Genomic DNA, 26,473 nt, shown 5'->3' on the forward strand with positions numbered 1-26,473 from the left:
TATCTAATATTGGATGAACGACGGAAAATTAGACAATTATAGGCACCCATTATTGGATAATCATTTATTGTTTGTTAAGTATTTTATCGCAGAACAATTGTGGAACAGGAACCTAATCTAACTTATGGGGCACAGTGTTGCATGGCAACTCACAGGAAAGGAAAGAAAAAATATGGAAGTAGCGGAAATGGATTACTTGTCTACGTAGAGCATGCAGGTGTAGATTAGAACACGTAACAAATAAGGAAATAAGACAAGAGACATAAAGAGTATATATTCCACGGTTGACCAAATAGAAACAAAGAAATTTGCTATGGTATGGTCATCTTATGAGAATGCCAGAGGGAAGATGGCCAAAAAGAGCATTAAATTTAAAATTACACTCCTATAAATAGAAGAAGAAGAGGAAGGCCTACATGAACATGGAAGAAAGGCATAGAACAGTCTATGGAAGATAGAGCTATAGAAGAGAATGAGTGGATGGATAGAAAACGATGGCGAGCGAAATATGGGATGCGAAGGAGACCGTATAGGAACCCCACTGCTTATATATATTTTATCCAATAGCAAATAACTATGTATTTAATCTTGAATAAACAAATAAAAAACCAATTACGTATATAATATGCAAATTTTTGAAATAATAAAACGTAGATTATATTTTCTACGCAAAATATAATTTTCGCAAATATAAATCTATCTTGTATGTTTTCGTATGTAGTCTGATGTTTTTATCTACTAAAAAACATATTGCGTAGATCATTGTAGTAGTAGAAAAACATGTACTTGAAACAAACAGAAGGTATATGTGCCAGTAACCTCGAACTTGACAATATAGAATTTAGTTTAATTTAGAACTTGAAGGTATGGAGGTATGAAGGCTAATTTAAACAAATAAACAGTAGAGGAGGTTTAGGTCGTACTGAAAATAAACAGAAAACAGGATACTTTCATATTTTTACACCCTAAAATGAAACAAACACACAGATTGTTACATTTTTAGAAGTGATACAATAGACCCAACTGTAAATTTTAATATTATGTAGTAGGTATAAATAAATTCAAAAATTTGGAATATCTTGATTCTTTTTCTTCTTCCTGTGCCGTCTTCTAACGATGAAGGTTGGCGATCACTTTTTTCAACGCTTTTCTGTCTTTTGCAACGTCAAATATATGTTCATCACTATCACTGAGATTAGTTCAATCTCAGATATTCCTCAGCCAAGATTTCTTCTTTCTTCCCAAGCCTTTTTCCCCTCTATTTATTTATTTTTATTTATTTATTTATTTACCCACGGGAAAACCCCATTAACAGTAAAAATACAATAAACACAATAAAAAAATGAGGTACAATCATTCATTAAAATATATAAAGTAAAAATAAGAAAAGCAAAGGCTTGAAAAATCACCAGGCAAGATATTCAAAACATAACAGTTAGAAAAATAAAATATAAAATGTACACATGTAACTGAAACAAATCAATAAAATTATACAAAACACAAATACAATAATAAAATACAACAACATTGCAAGATGAAACCTAATTATCACATGGCAAGAGATCTCCTCAGTTGGCCCAGGCTTATATTAAACAGATCCATATCAAAACCGTTAAGGAAGCACATATATCTATCTAAAGGCATGTTACTAACGTAGGATGTTCTGTGAAAGGCCGTGTTAAAGGTAACAATGTAGCGTAAACCTGAAAATGGAACATTAAATCTTATACTATCCAACAAACTGGGACAATCAATAAGCCCATTAATGATTTTGAAAACAAAGACACCTCCAGAAATATCACGCCTAACACTAAGGGGAGCTAATGATAAACGTTGCTCAATCCCAGTGTAATCATGGTTCTCAATATAAGTCTGAGTTTTATAAGCACAGTATTTTAGGAACTTATGTTAGACTTTTTCAATAGTGTCAATATCAATTTGATGGTACGAAGACCAAACTACCGAACAATATTCTAATATAGATCTGACTAGACAACAATAGATCAACCTAACAGCATCAATAGAGAAGTATTTAGAGTATCTTTTAACAAATCCAAGTAATTTAGAAGCTTTTACGGATAATGAATTGATATGTTCGACAAATTAGAGCTTTTCATCCATGATAACACCTAGATCTCTAACAGACGAGACATGTCTACGAGGTTTACTGTCTATGTGATAAGCAGTATCAATTCTGTTTAACTTACGGGAAAAACTAATATAACAACACTTCTCAACACTTAACTGAAGATTATTGCAAATGCACCAATCAAATAAGCGATCCATATCAGCCTGTAAAAGTTTCTGATCCTCAATATCATTCACAACTCGCCAAAATTTTACATCGTCAGCCAACATTAAACATTTACTATATAAGAAGCAATTAACGATATCATTAACAAATAAGTCAAAAAACAGGGGAGACGTATGCCCACCCTGTGGAACACCAGAACTTACAGTAATAACATCAGAAAAAAGACCACCCACTTTAACTCGTTGGGTACGACCAGATAAAAAGTTTTTAACCCACTCGCAACATAATGGACATGAAAACCTATGGATGCCAATTTATTAAGGAGAATTTGGTGAGCAACACGATCAAATGCCTTACTGAAATCCGTATAAATAGCATCAATCTGCTTACGATCTTCCATATGCTTTAAGAGATCAGATTGGTAGCAAACTAGATTCGTTACTGTAGATTTTTGTCTGCAAAAACCGTGCTGAGATTCAGAAATCAGACCCCCGCACCCTCCTTGCATAATGACGTATAGCAGAGACTGTTTATCGTTACGAAGTATGTGGTCCAGATACGATGTTTTTCTTATTTTAATTGTGTTCATAATCTTTCATAATTCTTCTTTAACACTTCTTCGTTTGAGACTTTTACAGTCCAAGGAATTTTCAGAACACGCCTATATATAGCCACATTTTGAATGCTTCCAATTTTTTACGGATTGGGCTTTTAGAGTCCAAGCTTCTACCCCATATAGTTGTTGCAACTTAACATAACATTCGACGAACCTCAATCTAATGTTCATAGGTACTCAATTTCTTATTTGTAAACACTGACTTGTATTTTATAAATCCTTTTCGAGCTATTTCTAATCTGATCTTTATCTCATCTTGATCTAATTGTGAGTTTATAATTGCTCCGAGGTATTTATACTGTTCGACCCTGTATCGGTTTACCCTCCAATGTCAGATGTACGTTGTCAACAGGGATTTTTGAGATCACCATGAATTTGGTTTTATTTATATTCATTGTTTAGTCCCATCTTTTTGCTTTCTCTGTTAATGATATCTAGGAGAATTTGTAAATCGCCTACATTCTCTGCCATGATTGTGGTATCGTCTGCAAATTTTATGTTATTAATGATGCTCCCTCCAATCCTTACACCTTCAGTTATTTCCCATAGTGCCTCCTGAAATATTAGTTGGGAGTACACATTAAATAATTGTGGCGGCAGCACGCATATGTATGTATAGTATGGATTTTTGATTAAATTAATTTATATTTTTATTTTATTTATTAAACGCAACATGCCTTGTAGGCCTAGGGCTAAAATGTTTACATTTCTGATTACATAAATAATAAATAACTTAATATAACTTAGATAACTTATAAATTTTATTTAATTACACTTCAGTCTTTTTATACACTCCTTCACCACCTCCTTCCATCTCCTTCTGTCCAATGCTAGTTCTTTCCATCTCTCAGTGTAACCTTTCTTCAGGTCTTCGTACACACTGTCCTTCCATATTTTCCTTAGCCTGCCTTTCCTTCTCTTTTGTATTGGTTTTCGTGAGAGTACCATTTTTGGTATTATATTTTATTTCCCATTCTCTCCATGTGCCCCAAATATCGTATTTGCTGTTCTTTGATCGTAGTCGTGATCGTTGGCTCTTTATATGGTTCTTCCAATTCTTTATTGGTTCTTCTTCTCCACTGACCTTCTATTTTCACACCTCCATATATTGCTCTTTGCATTTTTCTCTCCCATCTTTCTAAAAGGTTTGTTTCTGACTTTTTGGGCACCCATGTTTCGCATGCGTATGTTACTGTAGGTCTGATAACACTCTTATAAATTCTTATTTTTGTTTTTCTTGATACGTATTTGGATTTCATTAATGTGCGTAATGCTCCATATTTTTTATTTCCTTTAGCTATTCTTGCTTTTATCTCCCCTTCCTCATGACCATTTTCATCTATTTTGGCTCCCACTATTTTCTTTTTCTTTTTGGATCTATCCCGTTATCATATACTTTGTCTTTTATATCAGCGGTTCTCAATCTGTGGTACATGTACCACTGGTGGTACATATCACTATTTGAGGTGGTACACAAAACACACAAAACATTAAAATAGTAGTACTTAGTAAGTCTTGGTAATACAATCTAAACATATAGGTGGTACCAAAAATAATAAAAGAACTGTAGTTGGTACATGACTCAAAAAGTTTGAGAACCGCTGTTTTATATCATATACTTTGTCTTTTCATCTATTTTAAGTCCCAATTTTTTCGCTTCTGTTATTTTGTTTTTCATTAACTTTTGTAGTTCTTTCTTGCTTGTTGCTAATAGTGTCAGATCATCTGCAAATGCTATGCATTGGTGGTCGTTTTTAAATATCGTTTCTTGCATGTTTATTCTGCTTTTCCTAATTATTCCTTTCAATGTAAGATTGAATGCAGTTGTTGATAGTGGGTCTCCTTGTCGTAATCCTTCCTTAGTTTCAAACTTTTTGGATGTATACCTTTTCCATGCTATTTCATTTGTTGTAATACAAATGAATTTACTGTAAATTACAGTAATATGCAAAAGATCTATGCCTAAGTTAAAATAAATGACCAGAGAAGATTTTTGGAGGCGAACAATACACGACATCACCATGACCACTACATACCCTCAGGGGCAGTGCCGGATTAACCAATAGGCAAAGTAGGCAGTTGCCTAGGGGCCTAGGCCCCATAGGGGGCCTCGCAGGGCCCAAAATGAAAAAATAATAATTAGATTTAAATAAAAATTGTATTGAAAGATTCAAATATCGCGGAATACCATAAAAGTGGCGATGGACGTATAAACCTACATTACAAAGAACAGTACTGCCTATCAGTCTGCACAGTTTCTTAGAAAAATAGTAAGAGCAAGTTAGAGCAACAAATGAGTCAGCGCCCCCTCGCTACCCTCTCCTTCATTACTCATGTCTTTCGTTACATGTCAGGCAAATACAATGGTCTCCAGGCTCATTTTCGAAGACTAACAAACTTGAAATTTACATTTTTTGTGCCGCACACTCGCTTTAGTTGGAGTAAATGCTGCTAAAGTTGCGTTGGACCAATATCGTATTTTGGATTTGTTCAGTCCGTGTACAAATTTTTTTCAGCCTCTATCCACCGTTGGGAAGCTACGATCAAATGGCGATCCTATTCGTCACGATCAAAACTTTGTCCTTAAAAGAACAAGCAGCACTAGATGGACTGCAAGGGCTGATGCAACAAGAGCTTTGTCTAAAGGTTACAATGCCTGCAAATCTGCTCTGCATACTCTTGCTGAAGACCCTAATCAGAAAACTGAAACAGTTAATGAGGCTAAGTATTGGTTGAAAGAAATGTCAAAACAGACACACTCATAATGAATGAGTTTTGGTTAAAAATTTTAGAATTCATCAACGCTGACAGTAAATCATTACAGAGAGAAGATATTGAACTTGAAACTGTAGTTCAGCTTCTAAAATGACTTTTGGAGTTCTTAAAATCCCAAAGAGATAATTTTGTTTACTACAAGCAGAAGGTCTGCGATCTACAATACTCTCAATTAACCGACGAGAATAAACAAACGCAAGCAAGAAAACGACATTTTGATGATGCTTATTTCAAAATGAAGTTTTTTTACAGGGTGGAGAAAAGTTGAAGATTGAAACGAATCTAACAATTTTGGATAAGCTAATTATTGAGCTGAGTCGTCAGTTGACAGCGTACGAGTCAGTAACTTAGTATTTGGTGTTTTGTGTGTTTTTCCAAAACTGAGGGATACTCAAATAAAGGAGTGTGCTTCAAAACTACATGAAAACTATACTGATGATATTGGACCTGAACTTTAAGATGAACTACTGCAGTTCAAATATTTTATAGTCCATCTCCAGGACTTGTAGCGAAAACAATTTATTCCTGCTTCATAGTCTTTTTGGGTTATTTATGAGAACAAATTCAAATCGAAGTTTCGAAATTTGTCAGTAGCTTGTAAGATTTATCTTACGCTAATGATTACAAATGCAACAGGCGAACGGCCATTTTCAAAAATGAAAATTATTAAAAACTCACCGTTCGACAGTGGCACAAAATAGACTCGCATTGGCGCATTTCCCTCAATTACCTATGACTATTGAGATTTATGCGTTCGAAAATTTGGAAGTTGAAGATATTTTAAGTAGTTTTGTTTTTATGAAACTCAGAAAGGTGACTTTATAATAATTTAATTAATTTTTAAGGCTTTGAAAACTCAAAGTAAATTTAATTCATAATTATTTATTATTAAGGGAAAGTGGGGGAATGGTGCGCAGCGGGTAATCATGCGCTGCATTGTATTTCAAATTTCGTGGATGATTTTAAGAACTCAACAAGTCATACACCTTTTGGATGATCTCGTGAACGGTTGACGCCATTATCTTCAGTCGAATGTTGCACGTGGACTAAGTGAGATCCGATTATTGAAAATTGCAAGAATTCTTTTATTTTTTCTGCTTCAAAAATTAAGACGCTAAGTTTGTAGGTTTTATTAAGTTGCTTTGAGCTTGCTATTGATTTAAATCATGTTGTTTTCCGTACATTTTGGTACATCTGTTGGTTTATATGGTTTACCTAGTAGGTTTTTGTTTGTGACGACGTTTGCTATTTAAGGCGTAAAGGGGGCAATAGTGCGCAAGAGTGCGCATGATTTCCCCACAAACAATGAAGTGTTAAATAATAAAGTTAACATTTTCCTTTCCAGAGGCCACAAAACTACACTAGAAAATCTATGATTCTTACATATATACTAATGAAGATTTACAAAATCCTCTGTATGCAATCAGAAATATCTGCAAAAAAATAAGGGAAACGATAAAAACTCTCGACATTCAAGGTCGACTTCAAGAAAAAGATGAACGGGTTTATGTGCCTAAAGGAGCTACAAATGTAGGCTCTGTTTGTTGATGGTGGAAGAACTATCATGGCCTTTTATTGCATGAGTGCTGGAGAAAATTATATTCCACTCATGTTGATCTATCACGAGTTAAACCAGAAATTAAAAGAAAATCTCGAACAATCGAAAAATCTTACAAGCTCACCAATGAAGATAAAATTGGAGAACGCCAAGGAAAAAAGATGATTAAGGGACGTGAATCTCAAGAGAAAGGAGGAACCGAAAGCAGCAAGAAAGGCAACTGTTCAAAAATTATTTGTTAAAAAATCGCTAGATATCTCGCCAGACAGAAAAAAACTTGAAGGCAAACAAAACAAGAAGAGAGTGCAAAAGAAGCTAACACCTGAGTAGTCTGATATAACAGATACTGATTTGTCAGATATTATCGATGAAGACAAATTATACGATATAAAATTAAGTTTCATTCCACCACCAGAAAATCAGCTGCACCTAGGGACATGTATTTGCTGGAAAACAGAAAAGAACAATATTTAAAGAATTTTATAAAAACATTATTCAGTGCGCACCATTTACTAATACGTGCGCATGATTACCCTCATGGATGGGGAATCGTGCGCAAAGGCACTTCTTTTCGTTTTTTAATATTCTGCTTTAGTAGGTACTTTGTGTTTCTCTAACACCTACTTTAAATATTCAAAGTAGAATAAAGAGCTTACTGTAACATACTAGCCGTTATGATAGATTTAAAGAATTTCCAACAGAATCGATTTCTGCTTAAGTGCGCACCATTTTCCCACTTTTCCTTAAATAATTATGTAATAACAACGAGCATGTATTAGTCACGATGATGAAGTTTGCGACACGAGCCGAAGACGAGTGTCGTTATTCATCAGAGTGAGTAATAGCCATTACGTGTGAGTAGAATACTATACTCTTTCTACGACCTTATTTTTTCATTATTAGAAAAATTATCATAGTATATTACATATTATATTATACTTTAAAATGAATCGTTCGTTTATTGATAACTATAACAAGAAAAAGTAAAATAATTTTTTATTGCAAAATTTACAAACGTTTGCAAAACGTTTTACAAAATGGAACAAAAATTTAAGTATAAATCTACAAAATGTCCACCAATATATCAAAGGAATACCGCTCGGTGATGGAGGGGTTATCCGAGGTTTTGGAAGGAAAAGACAAAAGTTTTTTAAGGGGCCTCCTAGCTTGGGTTGACTAGGGGCCTCAAGATTCTTAATCCGGTACTGCTCAGGGGGATCAGAGCTGAGGAGGAAGATACTGAGTCCAAAAACAATAGGTGTCTTCTTCTTAGCTTAGCCTTCTATCGTCCATTTATGGATATAGGCATCTTCCAACTCCTTCCATCAATTTTTATCCTGAGCAACATAACTTCCAATTTGTTCGGGCTATTGTTTTTATGTCGTCCTCCCATCTCATATGTGGTCTTTCTCTTGGTCGTCTAGCTTTGTAGGGTCTTCAATATTGTATTTGTGGTATTCCAACGTTGGTCTTTTTGTCTAGCGGTGTGGCCTGCGAAGCTTCATTTGAGATTGGCAATTTTTGTTGTGATATCCTCGACTTCTGTTTTTGATCTTACCCAGTTGTTCCTCTTTTATCTGATAGTCGTAACAGTAGGTGTCTATATATTGTTTTAATTTAGCCTTTATCGCCAGTATTGCAGTATGTGTCGGAAAGTATTTCCGTGAGGGCAAAAGAGTATCTTTAATGGTTAAAAAGTTATGATTTTTTAATTTTTTAATTTTATGATTTTTCACTTGTAGGCTTTTGGATCCACCAATTTACTTTTTTAATTTGCAGTATTGACAGGGGCGTAACAGAGGCCCCCGCAGCGTGAAGCTTGCGGGGGGCCCCAATCGTTTAGGGGCCCCATCTTGTCATCTGATATTATGTAAAAATCTGTTATTGTTATATTATTTTACGTTGTGTGTTTAAAATTAAAAACGTAAATTTCTAAAAAGACGTATTTGCCAAGTGAATCATCTCATAAGAAACTTAATCCCTTCCGGCCTACCGAAATTTTATGGTAACGGCAATAAACTACGTGGTGTACGTGACTATATTAAAAGATTTGAGAATTGCAATTTGCCGAAATGGGTTTTCTCTTTAATCTTTACCTACGTTTAGTATTTCGATACAATTATCCAGAGGCGTAACAGAGGCCCCCGCAGTATGAAGCCCCAATATGTCAAGGGCACCAATTTGTTGTCTAATATATTTATGTAAAAATGTGTTTTTATATTATTTGCATACATACGTTTTTTAAACAGTGCAGTATTGAAAATGAAGTTATCCATCCGAATTAATAAAATTGTAGATATATTCGCTGATAGTAGATAGTGCACGAAGAAAGTTGTTTATCTCATAGAATAATACTAATGTAATAATTTAGTAATGTTTGTTTTATTTTATTCTATACAATAAACATGAAAAATATAAGTCGTCATAAACAATGCATGAATACACCAAGAGCTCAGTAACTGACAGTTTTGGAGTGAAATTATCAGCGTCACGACGAACGTATTTGCTTGACAATTTGGATTTAGGTTCCAGTTACACTCCACTTCAAAGTTGGATTTATGCCGTTGGTTGCTTTTACTTCGGGGATGACACCCCTCCTTGGGGTGAAAAAACATACGTTTAAAATATGTCCGGAAATGTATAAATTGACTAATTATAAGCAACTTTTGTTCTTCTATAGAGTTTCTTTATCTAGCTAATACTTTTCAAGTCATTTGCGAGTGAAAATATTTATTAAAAAAAAAACAACGTTTTCAGACGGGTTTTTCGCAAATAACTCAAAAATAAGTACCTATTTATCGTAGTAAATATTAGATATCGAAAAAATATTTGTAGTAAAAATGTAGCTTATAAGATTCAGAAAACGGTGTACTTATTCATGAAGTATGTCGACACAGTAAAAGCACAGTTAAAGCTCATGAAAAATTATTTTTATTTGTCCAATTCCAAATCGAATATTTCAACCTGAAATAACCAGAAAATGAATCAATTTTCGGGAAAAACTCTTAAAACTTCTTTAAAATGTTTCAAAAAAAGCTTTGTTTTTATTTTTTTATAAAAGTTTCTAGCACCAACACTATACTAGTTCGCTCAAAATAAAGTTGGCCCCTTTTTTGGTAAAAAAAAAAATCGTGAAAATCTGCCCCTATTTCGCACCCTAAATAAAATTTATCAGTAGCGCTTTACCATTTACTTTAAATATTTATTGTTTATATGATCTGTAAGTTTGACCGGTTCAAAGTTCTTATTTTTGAAAAATTTTAAAAAAGTTTTTTTATTTTGGAAAAATGCCTTTTTTTTCAAAATAACTTAAAAAGTATTAGTGATACGAAAAATCTCAAAGAGTAAAGAAATGTAGGTAGGTCTTGCTTTTATAAATATTTTGACTTTATTTTGTTTTTCTGTAAGACAAAAATTGGTTAAGACATAGCTGTTTAAAATTTGCATATAGTCGTGATTAGTGACTCGTTTAAGCCCTTAAACTAGAACCTTTTTAAAAATAAGCACTTTGAACCTGTGAAACTTACAGGTCGTATAAAACAGTTAGGTAATTTGTAAGGCGATAATGATTAGTTTCATTTGGGGTGCTAAATAGGAGGAGGATTTCACAATTTTTTACCAAAAAATGGGATTAACTGTATTTTGAGCGTAACTGGCTTAGTTTTGATGCTAGAAACTTTTGTAAAAAATAAAGCTTCTTTTAAACAATTTAAAAAAGTTCTAATGAGTTTCCCCGAACAGTATTTCATTTTTTGGTTACTTCACTTGGAATTTGACGAATAAGAAAAACTTTTCATGAGCTACAAGTTTTCTTTTACTGAGTCGATAGACTTCATTTTTGTTTCACTTTTTTTATAAGCTAGATAAATTTTTGCTAACAATATTTGCTAACAACAAAAACTTTTCATGAGCTACAAGTTTTCTTTTACTGAGTCGATAGACTTCATTTTTGTTTCACTTTTTTTATAAGCTAGATAAATTTTTGCTAACAATATTCTTTTCGATCGAATACCTACTCTTTGAACTATTTGCGAAAAATCGCCTAAAAACGTGGTTTTTTTCTTGAACAATAAACATTTTTACTCATAAATAACTCGAAAAATCTTGAGTTGACCACTTCGGTGGTGACACTGAAAATTACACGGTATCGCCATATTTAACGTTGATTTACTGGGCTGTAACACATATAGGTATTTGTTACACATGTCGCATTGGGTAATTCATTCAAGGGGGCCCCATTTCTAATTCTGCGGGGAGGCCCCGACGGAGTTTGTTACGCCACTGAGTATTGATGAGGACCTATTTAAAAATGATCGATTTCTTTATACTGGCTTTACTTATTTATATTTTATTATTTTAATTAAATAGAAACGTCACGCAAGTCCTACGCCCATGACCTAGTAATAACGTATTCTGCAAAGTGGAAGTTTCCAAAATACGCAGTGGTCTGATTTTGGAGGTGTGGCTTATCATCGTACGATCTATTGGTGGCGAGTATCAACACACACACGTGTATCATAAAAATAGTTGCATTGTTGTTGACTTTCTTATTTGGCACGGGTTTTAAGTGAAAAATATTCTGATTAAATTTTTGAATGAGTAAACATACTCATCTCAGAATCAACAAAATAATGTGTGACAACACATTACGTATGTGGGTATGTGCGGAAATCATAGTTGATGCGATTTGTTTACATGTTGAAATGATATAAATTCACTTTATGCTCTCTCGCTTACCAGTACAATTAAACACGTATGAGCGCAAACATCACCAAGTAAATATAATTAGTGAGTGCGATATTAATTAATTAGGACAGTGTAGCTGATATTGGTCACGTAAAGCTATCTAGACCTTTGACTCCAGGAGCTTTATTGAATTGATTATTTTAGTGTCTTAATCATGTCCTTAACAAAGAACTTATCGACTTGTGGCAAATGTGTTGTAAATAGAGTACCACATAGAAATATTGTTTCAAAAAGGTAGGTGAGAAAAACCATTCATTATATAAATTCAACATGATTATACTTTAAAGATAACATAACATTCGTTATTCAGAATTCAGAGTAAAATCTTCAATGATGGGATATAGTACATATAGTACAAGCGCCAGCAATATTTTCAAAAGAGCACCAGTTATACTAGTTTGGTTATTTTGTTATATGTTCTTTCTCTTTCACCATTTAAGTATTAGTGTAGAAATATAGTGAAGCATCGCACCTTGCCAGGCACATCGTATGCATTTAAATAACAGTGAACATAGTGGAGTATAGCACTTCACCAGGCATATCCCGCTATTTGTTTTTCAGTATGCGATGGTCGTGGCGAGGTGCAATGCTTCACTATATTTTTGAGACTCCTACAGACCTTCTATAGCAACTTGGCTGTGTCAAAAACATGTGTATTTAAATTTATAAGGTGATTGTCGTTACTGCGTATAACATGTCCTGCCCTGCCTGCCCATCTTAGTCTAGTGGCCTTCAGTGGCGGCTGGTCAGAGGAGGCAAGGGAGGCAGGGTTTGTTCACTGGGTGCGCTCACTACGGAGACCAAAGGATGGTATCCTCGCCTAGAACTAGAACAGAGTATCCTACTCTTCATTTTCGTGAACGCTCGCATTTAACATAATGCATCTGGCGATCGTACGAACAGTACGAGGGATACCAGGGAGCGAGGGTCGGCGCCTCGTCGTGAGCACAACTTTAGCCTCTCCATAAATTTTTTACACATGCTACACTGTTTTGTTTACTTAGCTATTTTGCTTCGCGTTAGCGTGTGCTCACTACGGAGACCAAAGGATGGTATCCTAGCCTAGAGCATAGTATCCTACTCTTCATATTCGTGAATTCTCGCATTTAAAATAATGTATTTATTTTACTTGGCGATCGAAACTATATTATCGGTCGCTATGTAAAATAAATGCATTATTTTGAATGCCAGAATTCACGAATATGAAGAGTAGGATACTATGCTCTAGGCTAGGATACCATCCTTTGGTCTCCGTAGTGAGCACACCCTTAGAGATATCGGAAAAAGTTATTTGAACAAGTTGTTCCAAATAATGTTCTAAACTCACATACCAAATTTCATCACAAAATTCTCACTTTTAGTTTTTTCATTATTTGTAGTCAGGATCCTAAAACTGGAGCGCCGGAAAATCTCACATGCTAATGCTCCGCGCAGCCCAGCAGCGTTTAAGTCTCCTTAGAGCTGCATTATAGTTTAACACACACGCTGCCCGGAGATTGGGCAAGGGCGGCTGATCGGCCAGCAGCCTCCTCTGCAATTTTAGGATCCTGACTACAAATAATGAAAAAACTAAAAGTGCGAATTTTGTGATGAAATTTGGTATGTGGGGTTAGAATAATATTTGGAACAACTTGTTCAAATAACTTTCCTATATCTGTAATGCAAAGCAATTAAATCGGTAATTTACCGTGTTTTTGGATTCGCAGTAGGCCGCTTTTAGAATAAAAAAAATTCAGTTGAGTATCTTAAAAAATGTGAACCTTCAACCTGTATGGACTGCAAAGTTCAAATCTGTATTTATTTTGATATGCACATCTACTTATAGAGATAGAATTGTTAACAAATAAACGACACAAACTTTGGTAATACACTTTTACAATTTGACTAACTATTTTTAAAATGATATGATATTATGAAATTATGAATTATGATGATATAAAATGTAAATAAAAAATGGTCAAAAAAATGATGCCTTAAATTAGATTTTTTTGGCTGATTTTTTTGCTAGTGCAAATTTGTGTAGATATTTTACAGTTAGGTATAGCCTCCCCTATGGTAAAAATCACGAGCCGCCACTGGTGGCCTTAATATATCTGACTAGATTTTCCTTTCGAAACAGAGACTAACTCGTTATTGTGTCTGCGCCTCCATTCGTTTGCCACGCTATCAAGGCTTATCTCCACTAGGGGCAATATTATTACTCAAAGGATTTTACGTTCGCACACCAGCAATTTATTTATCTCTTTTTTTGTTAGCGTCCATGTTTTGCTCCCAAACAGCTGGTCGTATTATGGTTTTGTATATCTGGATTTTGCACCTCATGAGAGTATTATATCAACTTATTTGTGGCATGCTTACTATTGGAATGTTTCTATCCGCTGGGAGAATCAACATGGAGGCGATATGACATGTCGACAATACTTCTCATGATGGTATAATTTGTAAGCGGTCTCCAACTGGCGATAAATTCAGTAAAAACGCTTGAGATTGGACAAACTCTGGCTTTCAACTTTCAACCTTTGTTTACAAAAAGAAAATAACAATATGACAGTCGTGACGTCACACTTTGTCTGTCAGCCTTAAACTCACTTCGTATTTTTCTATATTTAAACGAGATTTATGTATTATAACAGACATTTTCTACCGTATAGAGTTTTGGCAAATTTCTATTAATGTATTGATGCAGTAGCACAAAATGAATAGTAAAATTTTAAATAATCTCTTGTTTCTGTTAATCACATATAAAGCATATATTCTTTTTCTCATGATCATCTTTCAGTGCGTCACAGTTTTTCGATTTCTTTCTAACGCATTAAATTGTATGTGACAGAAAAAAAGGCACGTCGGTGATTACATTTCTTCGGTGACATTTATAACATTTATTCTAGTTATTATAGTTGTCGATAGATGGCGCCATAATAAAAAAATTATTTTTTTTTAGTTAGATAATAATATTACAAATATAATCTGTATAATTTATAAGACTATACAAATCAAAGAAAATACAATTTTATAAATGCAAGAAACACATTTGATTTGTTTTTATTCCAAACTGAAAATAAAATGTGACAACTGTCAGATTTAACTAAAATGTCATGTTATTATAGAATAAATTTTATAAATGTGTATTATCATTATCACGGACTTACCCTTTTTCCTATCATTTGTTACGCACTGAAAAATGATCATGAAAAGGACAATACATAAGATCGTCTCCCGCGTCGACAGAGTGTACCACGTGACCTATAAACATAGTTAACGTTCCTATTAGTGGGTAAAAAAACTAATATGACACTTTTCTATTGGCAATTTTTTGTAATACTCCTATTGTTAGCTCTCGGACTATTAGAGTTTGGCGTTTGCATCACGCATCAGGCCACTCGCTGACAGGAAAATGACGTCAGACGTCAAAATCATCTGTTTATTAATAATCCTTGTTCATTTTGCAAATTTCTTAAAATTTTAAGAGTTGTGTAACGTTAGTGGTTCATAGTTTTATTACAATTTTAGGAAATACAGTTCTGGTTCCTCGAATATAGAATCCGTCAAGATGCAAGCCAAAAATATTGTTCTAAATCAATGGAGACTCATCAATGAATTAAAAAAGTATTTTTCAAAATTTACCAATGATAAAACATTTGAGACTGCACTAAACAAAGAATTTGCACAGTTTCTGCAAAAAATTGATTCTAAAACGTATGGGAAGGGTCTTGTGAAATATTTTACATCACAGTCAACAGACATAGTAAAAAATACACCAATGCATGAAACTAAAGTAGAAAAAGATGTAAAACAGGAGCAAAGTATACCAAGTCGTCTATCTTTACCTATACAAAATGTTCTAAGTGGCTTAAGTATAAATATTAAGAGTAAGGAAGATGAAAAGAAAGAAATTATACCCAGATGGAAAACTGTAACAAAACCCATTGTATCACAGGTAATGCATCTTTACGTAGAATATAATATGTAGTCCTATTATCTTTAACACGTTAAGCGCCATGGCGGTCCCTAGAGACTGCTGCGTATTGACAAAACTTCTACTTGGCCCGGGCGCATTTCTAGTGCTTAACATGTTAATAATATACTGATTGAGAAATTTCTCATGGTTGGTGTGGGCCTTTAATAAGAGTGACAAAGAGACATGTATTTATTATACATTTAAAACAGGCTAGAAGATATACGCCGGCAAACAAGGTAGCGCCAAAAATCCACTTCGTGTCGTAGGTAGGGCTTTCTCAGCACAGCGTTGTTAAAGTAGATTTAAAAAAGAAAATAACAAAGTAGAAAAATTATAATACATATTTAACTTTTTTTAATTATTAAAAAGAAAAAAACTTAAATAAAAAAATATTGTTTTCATCCATTTAAAAAAAATGTGAAAACGTTGAAATATAATTCAACCTTTTTCACCCACTTTTTTTTTAAATGGGTGAAAACAATATTTTTTTACTTAAATTTTTTTCTTTTATAGTATTTTTACTACAAAAACGTTATTACGTAGGTCAAAATTTTTGACGTAAGAGAACTGTCAAAACATTAGAATGTGACTTTTCATTATTGCTATGTTTATTATAAACACGGCAATAATGAAAAGTCACATTCTAATGTTTTGACAGTTCTCTTACGTCAAAAATTTTGACCTACGTAATAACGTTTTTGTAGTAAAAATACTATAAATAATTTGTTTATGATATTCGTTTACAAAAAAATTTTTCTACTTTTTTATTTTCTTTTTTAAATCTACTTTGGCAATGCTGTGCTGAGAAATCCCTACCTACGACACGAAGTGGGTTGTTGGCACTACCTCGCTTTGCCGGCGTATATATTCTAGCTCTAGCCCGTTTTAAATGTATAATAAATACATGTCTCTTTGTCGCTCTCATTAAAGGCCCATACCAACCATGAGAAATTTCTCAATCGGTATTGGGACCGTGCAAGTTCGGCAAAGCGACCTCTATTTCTACGCTCTGTACTTTTATTCGCACTTTTAATTATATTGGCCAATTATATTAGTCCTGGTTGCTGGATAATTGTCAAGGCCATAGTCCAAAAAAAATAATAAGAAGAAAAAATAAGATGCAGGTTATGTTATGCAAATGTAAACAATTGTATGTAGTAAATAAAATTAGTTATTAAAATGCAGTACTGCAAGCAAAATACAATTAATTAAATTTACCTTTATATAATAATTGCATATCATATCAATATTGTGGAGCAATATATAATTTTTCTGCTTCAATGACAGAAGGTATGAAATATACGTCAATTTGACAATTTCAATTGACAATATGAATTATTTAAGATAGTTGCAATATTCCTCCGCGACTCGCGCACAGTTGTTTCTCGTTTCCCTTCCAAGTACTTGCACACCGCGAATATCAACTCCTTTATATTGAATACTGTTAAATTAACTTATACCTATCTTTGTTTTGATTGCAGTCACTACTTATTTGCTTAACCCTTCTTCTTCTTTAAATTCCATCTCTGTGATGGAAGTCGCCAATGATCATAGCTATTCGGATTTTAGAGACAGCTGCTTTGAAAAATTCATTTGATGTACAGGGTTATTCACTATATTTTGACCCCCCTGTAAACTGCTTTATTTACAGAATTAGAAAAAAATGTAAAATACAAAAGGTATTCGATTTTTAAATTATGATTTTTTGACATATATATTGTACTAGTGACGTGATCCATTTGGGCGTGATGATGTAATCAACTATTTTTTTAAATGGGAATAGGGGTCAAGTGCTAGCTCATTTGAAAGGTTATTCAATTCCCTATTCAGTAATATAAACATTAACCGCTTAACGTGCTTACCCAAGTTAACTCGGTTTTAAACTACGTTTCTATTTTCACTTAACCGAGTTAACTCGTGTTTAAAATATTTGTACGATATATAAGGCGCCTACGTGTTTTAACTCCTCTAGCTCTAAATAAAGGTATCCCCACTTGCATGGTTGGCCATACCTATGGGATGGGGGGGGGGGGCTTGGGCCTCCTAGCTTTTCGGGTGCTTTAAACTATATATGGTTATCCAAAGTATACGAAATGTAATCTGCACCATCTTCACGTCTGCCCCCCCCCCCCCCCTAAAAATTTTTATATGGGCGCCCTTGCCCACTTGTTTTTTCGTTTCTAATTTTAAACTTTCTACGATCGACTGCCTACTGAGGTGGGATCACGATGAGTAGAATGCTATTTTGCTGACATCACATTCTGCCCTGACTGTGATGTACCTCTGTGTGTAACACCTTGTTTTAGAGTGTATCACACTGTTAGCAATATTTAACATTATTATACTTGAATAATTGCGATTTTCTTCTCTTACTTGTAGTATTTTGTATGTAAAAAGTTACGACCGAGTTAACTCGGGTGAGCGCATGAGGGTATTTGATATTTTATATTTTTCTAAAAAAATATGCATTTTTTTACTTTAGATTATATCTAGTGACAATAGTCTTGTTCGTAGTTTATTTTACTGTAATAAACTAAATAGGTAATTTTTTGACGTATTTTTGCAAATAAATGTGTGCGTTAAGCGGTTAACATGATTAATTATACAGGGTGTCCAAAAAATTTTTTTTTAATTAAATTAATTGACACAGAAAGAAGAATGTATGTAATTTATTTAATTTAAAATACATTTTACTGCTGTTAGAAAACAGAAATAAAAGTTTATTGCACAAATAAACATTGATTTTTGCTTAAATTCAATGTTTAAACTACCAAGAGGCAGATGGGTGGCAGCTTGAACATTGAATTTAAGTGAAAAGTAATGTTTATTTGTTCAATAAACATTTATTTCTGTTTTCTGACAGCAGTAGAATGCATTTTGAATTAGATAAATCACATACATTCTTCTTTTTGTGTCAATTAATTTAATTAAAAGTTGTTTTTTGGAAACCCTGTATAATTAATCATGTTAATGTTTATATTACTGAATAGGGAACTGAATAACCTTTCGAATGAGCTAGCACTCGACCCCTATTCACATTTAAAAAAAATAGTTGATTATGTATTTAACGCCCAAATGGATGACGTCACTAGTACGATATATATGTCAAAAAATCATAATTTAAAAATCGAATAACTTTTATGTTTTACATTTTTTTCTAATTCTGTAAATAAAGCAGTTTACAGGGGGGTCAAAATATAGTGAATAAACCTGTATATCCGTACCACTCTCTCAGGTTGCGCAGCCACGATATTCTGCGGCTCCCTATGCTTCTTTTTTCTTGAAGCTTTCCCTGCATTATCAATGGGAGCAAGTTATATCTGTTTCCACGTGTAATATGTCTGAGATATTTCAATTTTCTTGTTTTGATGATATTTAAGATTTCCATTTCTTTATTCATCTCAGAACCTCTTTGTTTGTGATGTGTTATGTCCACGATATTTTCAGAATTCTTCAGTATTGCTTAACCCATTTCTTGTCAAGTCTTCATATGCAGACACTTACACAAGGGAAATTACTATCTGTATATAAAGAATTGTCCACGAATATGTTAACTTATTATGGTTCAGGGGCAGATCTAAACATTTGCCTTGGAGGGCAAATAAAAAATATAAACCCAAACTATCTAAAACATATAAATAATAACTAATATATATCAAGTTCCTTTAAGTTTCCTAACTAATGGGTTTATTGGGCTGAATTTTTCTGTCTATAGTTTAAGCCTTCTTGGGGGATTCCCCTATTTTCCCCGTAGATCCGCCACTGTTATGGTTAATCAGAGGTGTAACCAGGATGATCCTAAGGGGGGGTTACAACTACTTTATGGTATCTGTGGGATATGTAATAGTAATGGTGTTAAGCGTATAGAACTCAAACTACATCCAAATGGATAGGAGTTATAACCCCCACCCCCCCTGGTTACGCCTATGTGGTTAATGACAATACAATTTCCTTTATCATGAATGCCTCTATTTTTGTTCTAAATTGGGTGTCGTGATATTCATCCCATAAAGTGTATTAAACCTCGATTATCCGTCTCTCCATTAACCGTCACCTCTGTTAACCGTCAGGGTCCGCACATAAGTTGTATTGAGTACATAAGAAAAAATTTGAGTCATCAATTCATTTTTTTTAGCATTGCGATAAGCCAAACGAAATTCGCTGAAATGTACAATGCGGTAACAAATGAAGTTATGGCTGAATCAACTGTTTTGTTTTCGTTGCCTAAAGATGACTTAAAGGAATGTTTAATTTGTGATGAGGACGTAAACGGCTATCGATTGCTGACAGATGATGGAATCGTTGAAATGGCAAAACAGAGGCTGACGAAACAGCTTCAAAAGCTGACACAAACTTGGAATTTGACAGTGGCGATGTAGATGATGCTTTTGCAACTGAAAAAGATGTGCCTAAAAAGCTAGAGAAGCTGCATCGTACATGCAACCATTCACGACAAGAAGTGGTATTCTCGACAAGAAGAATCAAATAAAGTAGATTGCATGATTTTACGCCGATTAAGAAATTCAGTCCTTGCAAAATGTGAAGCATCAGTATAACAAACAAAGATTTCAGAATATTTTAAACCAAATTCGACAATATTAACACGAACACAAATTCCTCTTATTATATTATCAAACAAAACAAACAAATAAAATTTGAGAGTTGTATTATAAATTTTTAACTTTTTTAATGTTCTGTTAACCGTCTTTTCGATTATCCGTCATACCCTTGGTCCGGTGCCCTGACGGATAATCGAGGTTCTACTGTAACTAAAAATTTTTATTTTTGTCTCTCCAACAAAATGGGATCATTTTTCCTAAAAAAACTAATATTTCATCCAACCTGCAACCTTAAAAATATTTCAGTAAATTGTGCAAACCGATATATCACAATTAAAAATTAAAGCTCATGATCTAGTAAAGTTAGTAGTATTTGAAGAAACACAGTGGTACAAGAAGGCATGCTAGTTTCCAGTGAAAGTATTAGAAAAAGTATTAATTCAAAAAGCGACCATATAATACCAGTGTGTTCTAAGGTTCTAATATATTTTATATCTCTCAGGAAAGTGTCATAACGCAAATTTTTGAAGAAAAACTGGGTTATTTTGAATCAAAATGTTATTTTTTTTTTGATAGTTTCTTTTAAAAAATACTTTTCCTATCTTATTCTAGCCCAGTTGTAACAGATAGAATATTGATACAAAAATTAAATGTATACTAGCAAAAACAAATACTTTGTTTTCACTCCTATAAAATTTTAATATTTTGATACTCTAGATCAGGGGTGGCCAAACTCCTTGATAGTCCGAGCCATTTTTCAAAATTTTAAATTTCTCGCGAGCCGCATTAAACTATTATTTAAAAAGTGTAAAAAATGTATCAAATTTTTCTCTCAGTGCTTGGATTTCACTAATTTTAAAGTGAAATAAAATGGTTCACATCGTTATTTCAAATATGCAAATATTTCTACAAGCAGCCTTTACAAGTTCAGGATACTTTTCATTTGGATTTTTTTCAGGATTCTTCATCATCCTTCCATCTTTTTCTGGGACGGCTTATTGATTTATCGTCTTTCAAAAAATATTGTCTCTAATATTATCTCTACACTCTCTCTTCCTCTGATTTCACCACATGACCTGCCCATCTTATCCTAGGTTTTATATGTCTGATAAGGGTTTCAGTATCATACACAGTCACCAACTCAGCTTTGCGACGCCTTCTCAACTCTCCGTCAATTGCGACGCTTTCTCACTGGTGTATAATCCATGTTTCACTTCCATATGTAAGAATTGGGCGAATAATTGCCATGTACAGTAGGGTGGAGTGAAAACTGGCTCGAAAAAAAAATATCCTTAAATCAATTGACCTATATGTGGAAAAGTTGCCTAATATAATGGTCTATTCTAGAAAAAAAAAAGTGGCTTAAAATATTGCTATCTTCTACTGCCCATTTGACCGTGAAATGTAAAAAATTAAAGATAAATATTTTTTAAAGCCGTGATGCAGCTCTTCCGCTTATTTCCATAAAAAATTCGTAATTTTTGATGAAAATAACGCAGAACTCACTGCGTGGAGGTAGCTGCATATCGAGTTCCACCGCCCTCCCACCCCTTATTTGTACTTTTGTGATTAATTTTCATTAAAAACTTGAAGATATTGACTTTTTGTCTCGAATACTGGCAAACTAGCTCTAGAAGCAATTCGTGCCCTTAAAATCCATCCCTTGCTGTATTTCCACATAGAGCAACTGACGCTTCTGTTACTAATTTGATGCACCTTTCCACTGCTTGCGTGTGGCATGGATATTTTAGAATTTTAATTTTAGCTGGAACATCTAAAATCATTTCTTCTAGTTCTTCATTGGAAATACATTTTGTCAGGGGAGGTTCTGTTATTGTTGTCGACTGCCAGTCAATCATATCGATGTAGTCTTCAGCATAAAAATTTAAAGATGGCAATTTGAATTCCCGTATTTCTTGTTGGTTTGCTGTTTTCCTGCACTTCAATAATCTTCTAAGGCCTAATTCTCTCACTGTTTTCGGCTGAACAGCGAACGGATGTTCACCGTTCAGCGAAAGCTCAAGCTGTCTAATAATTCCATTCTTATTACCAGTATTTACTGCTGCACCATCAGAACCTATAGCCTGCAAATTTGAAACGTCAAAATTATGCTCCAAAAATTCTAGAATGCTCTTCTTTATACTTTGCGAATTGCCAGGTGCAGGAGTCAAATGACCAATATATTTGGATCCTGGTTCTGAAGCTCCTCAATCTTCGTTTTCTTGGACAAACTTCCTTCTTCACTAGTTTGAACTAACGTTTGGTCTTTTCTTCCATCAAAATATATTCCATATACCAATTCAGAACCGTCTTCTTTATCTTTTCTCTTAAGCTCAAATCGAGCTTTTGCCCTTTCTCTACGAATTTTGCTGCGCTCGACAATTTTTGATGAATCTTCTGTAGTAAATATTCCTATATCTTTTAACGCTGCACTAAGAAGAATAATTGCTGCCGTCCTATCAGAAACACCCGTTCTGTCACATGCCTGTGCTACACTTGGTAGTTTTATTCTCATCTGAGAAGTTGAAGGAGTATCGACCCTGTCTTCTAATTTAATGACATTTTCTTCTGATGAACTGTTGTTTGAAGTCTCTTCTTCTAGATTAGATGACACTGACTGGTATGCTCTGCCAATTAAAGATTTTTTGTATTGATCATCATATTCATCATGCCTGATTCTCCTTTCCTCGGTTTTACTCTTACGCTTCCATCTCTTTTCGAGTACTTTTGTAGTTTTTTGATCAACTCTACCGATTACCATTTTACCCGAAGTTCTTTGGTCGGTTAGAAATTCACGTTCAAGTACAGGTACTTTTAATGTACAAGAACAGCTTAAAAAGTCTTTATACTTGCATAAAGGTATATCAAAGAGTTTCTTTTCGGCCAATTCTCTAAATAAAACAACCTGTTTTGAATTATTAAGTTTACCGTCCTTTTTTAGCCGTTTCATTATGTTACGATATTTACCGTGGTATTCTCGAATTTTATGTAATATTTGTTGGTCTGATACAACACAAATGGAACTTTTCTGCCACAAGTTTTTCAAGTCTTTTATTAAACGGGAACAGACGTCATCAGCGAAACTAGGTCTTTGTTTACTTTGTTGTACAACAATTTCTTGTCGACGATATAAGTAACATTTAATAATATCCGCGTAGGTCGGCAACACATTGTTCTTAAATGGTTTTTGTACACCAAACACAGGGCACAATGAATCACGTCGCGTAAAAGACATTTTTTACATACGTTAACTGCTCTAATGCTGCCAAACAACTAAAATATTTCAACAGCATAAATCAGCGGGGGCAGGCGATACGTAGGTCTACGACCAAAACCGATTTATTGCGACGGAGTTCGTGAAATCCTGTTAGCCTCGTTGGCGCTAACCCGGCGCAATGCGGTGTCAAAGAGCATGTAGTATTGCTTCAAGGTCATTATATTGAGTTGCTATTTGGTTCTAGGAATGTTTTGTAATACCTTCTTGACGTAATTATCCAGTAATAATTATTCATAAGATATTAGTGACAATAATAAGATATTCTATATATATTTTTAAATATAGGGAAAATTCCAATTTTCAAAGCGGTTTGGGCAGTAGAAGTTTTAAGTTGATTGACATGAGATTTTTTTTGGTGAATACTGGTAGTAAAAGGCAACTTTTCCACACATAGGCTTTAGGGAATTATGAAAAAAAAAATTTCGCTCCACCCTAATGTACAGTCTCAATTTAGATTGTCGTTTTAGCAGATAAGATTTTAATAATGATGATATGACCTGTTTTTCTATGTGGTTGCCATCTGTGATTACCACCCTTAGATATTTAAACTCTTTTACTACTTCGAAGTTGTGGTCATTCATAGTTATGTTCGGCCTAACTCTTGGTCTTGGACTTTTGGTTACTAGCATCTATTTCGCTTTCTTTTCATTTAGTCGAATGCCCAAACTACTTGTTTCTTCCTCAAGTTGTTAAAACGCCTCTCTCCCGTCTCTTGTAGAATGAGCGGCTGCACCTAGATCATCAGCAAATGCCAACAATAGTTTTGATCCTCGATTTGCAAATCGCCCTATCAACTCAGATGATATTTTACTTATTACATATTCTAAGGTCAAATTGAATAGCGACGGTGATAAAGAGTCTCCTTGTCTAAGTTCTGGTGTTATTCTTTTAAATTTGTTGTCAGTAATTTAAGACATTTTGAAACACAAGAATTAAAAGTAATTCAAGTACATTTATTGAGAGCCACAAATAATCCTTCAAAGAGCCACATGTGGCTCGCGAGCCACAGTTTGGCCACCCCTGCTCTAGATACTTCAAATATGCTGTTTGCATCTTGAATTGCTGGAACTGTAGCCTCAGCGTTTAGTTTTCTTTGAGATTTGTTCTTTGTGTTTCTGGACACATTTTACTATAGCTGTTTGGATTTTTCTTCCTTTTTTATCATATAAGTATCCTTTTTTATCATATAAGTATCCAAATATATTTTTATAGATAGTTAGTTACATTTATTAAAACAGTATTAAACATTGTAGGAAGCAATAGGAGCCAGAACTAGTCAAATTTTAGTATCGATCAGTTTAGCTGATAATGAAACTATGAAAATTCGAAGAATTGAAGATTTAATATCTCATTTAGAACAATATCCAGAAGCCAAGCATAACGCTGTAAAGGTAATATTTTTGTTAATAAAATGTGTTAAACAATTGATCCTATATTTTTGGCTAAGTAACGTAAGTGACATTTTTGTCGAACATAATGTTTTTCCATTAAACTAACGCAATTATTGTTTAGAAGGTACTGTCAAAGTGTAGTAAGCCTAATATTATGTTTAAAGTAATTCTATGCTTACTACACTTTGGCAGTACCTTCTAAGCAATAATTGCGTTAGTTTAATGGAAAAACATGATGTTCGCCAAAAATGTCACTTACGTTACTTTGCCAAAAATGTGTCGTGTTGTTGAATGTATAATTTATCCAACTAAGGTCCGGTTTCACCAACAACAAATTAATCAATGAATAGTTATTCGTCGAATAAAATTTATTAGACGTTTATATTTTTATTTTGTTTCAATATAATTTTGATAATTTAAAGTTAAACTGTGATCGGAGAAAAAATAAACAAAAATTTAATTCCAGCTTCAGATATTGATACTTTTAGCAGACAAAAACTTAAAAATAATTGGCAATTGCATTACAGAGAATGTAATACTCGCTCAAATTTTGCTCATTGTAACCCTAGGATATTCTCAAAAAGATGGTTTTACACAGACATTTTATAAAGACCATTAATCGGTTGAGAGCCAATCATGCTCTTACGCCATCTTAAATGCATAGAATCGGCTTGGCAGATACTCCCAATTGTACTTGTGGCAAAATCGTAGATCTAACACATGTCATATTAGAATGTCATTTAAACATAAATAACATAAACGACCTTTATAAGGAATTAAAAGATTTAAAATGTTTTTCCCAATAAACCTAAATACTTTAATATTTACAAATGATATGGAAATTCTTCATCTCATTTATAAACATGTTAAATTATGTAAATACAAGTTGTAAACGTAATAATATGTAATAAATAGGCATAATTTGTTAATGTGGTTTGAAAAAATAAAAAAAAAATAATACTAAAAAAAACACAAAATAAAATAATAACAAAAAAAATAATAAACAAAAAAAAAGAACAAAAATAAAAAAGAATAGAAAAAAAAAGAAGTAAAAAAAGTGTTTCGCACAAAATAAAATATATATTAAAAAAACACAGTAAAATAATTAAAAAAAAAACAAAATAAAAAAAAGCTGCACAATGTACCAATGTATCTATAAAAATAAAATTGTAGAATGTACTTATGTTATAAGAAATTTATGACTATGAATCTGCCATCAATCAGAAACAAGTCTGGCTAATTGGCTCTGCCAAAGCCATTTTTCAAAAAAAAAAAATAAATAAACTGACGAATTTACTTTCTTATAGATATTTACAGCGAGATTAACTTGCCAATTTAC

At 33.4% G+C, this 26,473-nt stretch overlaps 1 protein-coding gene across 1 annotated transcript in view; it reads left to right on the forward strand.

Moving 5' to 3' along the window:
* The first annotated feature begins 11,728 nt into the window (after positions 1-11,728).
* LOC114327932 (calcium-independent phospholipase A2-gamma) overlaps positions 11,729-26,473 on the forward strand; it is a 31,188-nt gene continuing 16,443 nt past the window's right edge. The window contains exons 1-3 of the mRNA XM_028276650.2: positions 11,729-12,183; positions 15,460-15,886; positions 24,997-25,134. Coding sequence (XP_028132451.1) covers positions 12,104-12,183; positions 15,460-15,886; positions 24,997-25,134 — 645 coding nt within the window. The 5' untranslated portion in view covers positions 11,729-12,103. The remainder of the gene's footprint in view (positions 12,184-15,459; positions 15,887-24,996; positions 25,135-26,473) is intronic.

This window comes from Diabrotica virgifera, chromosome 4 (assembly GCF_917563875.1).
Source record: "Diabrotica virgifera virgifera chromosome 4, PGI_DIABVI_V3a".
Lineage (NCBI taxonomy): Eukaryota > Metazoa > Arthropoda > Insecta > Coleoptera > Chrysomelidae > Diabrotica > Diabrotica virgifera.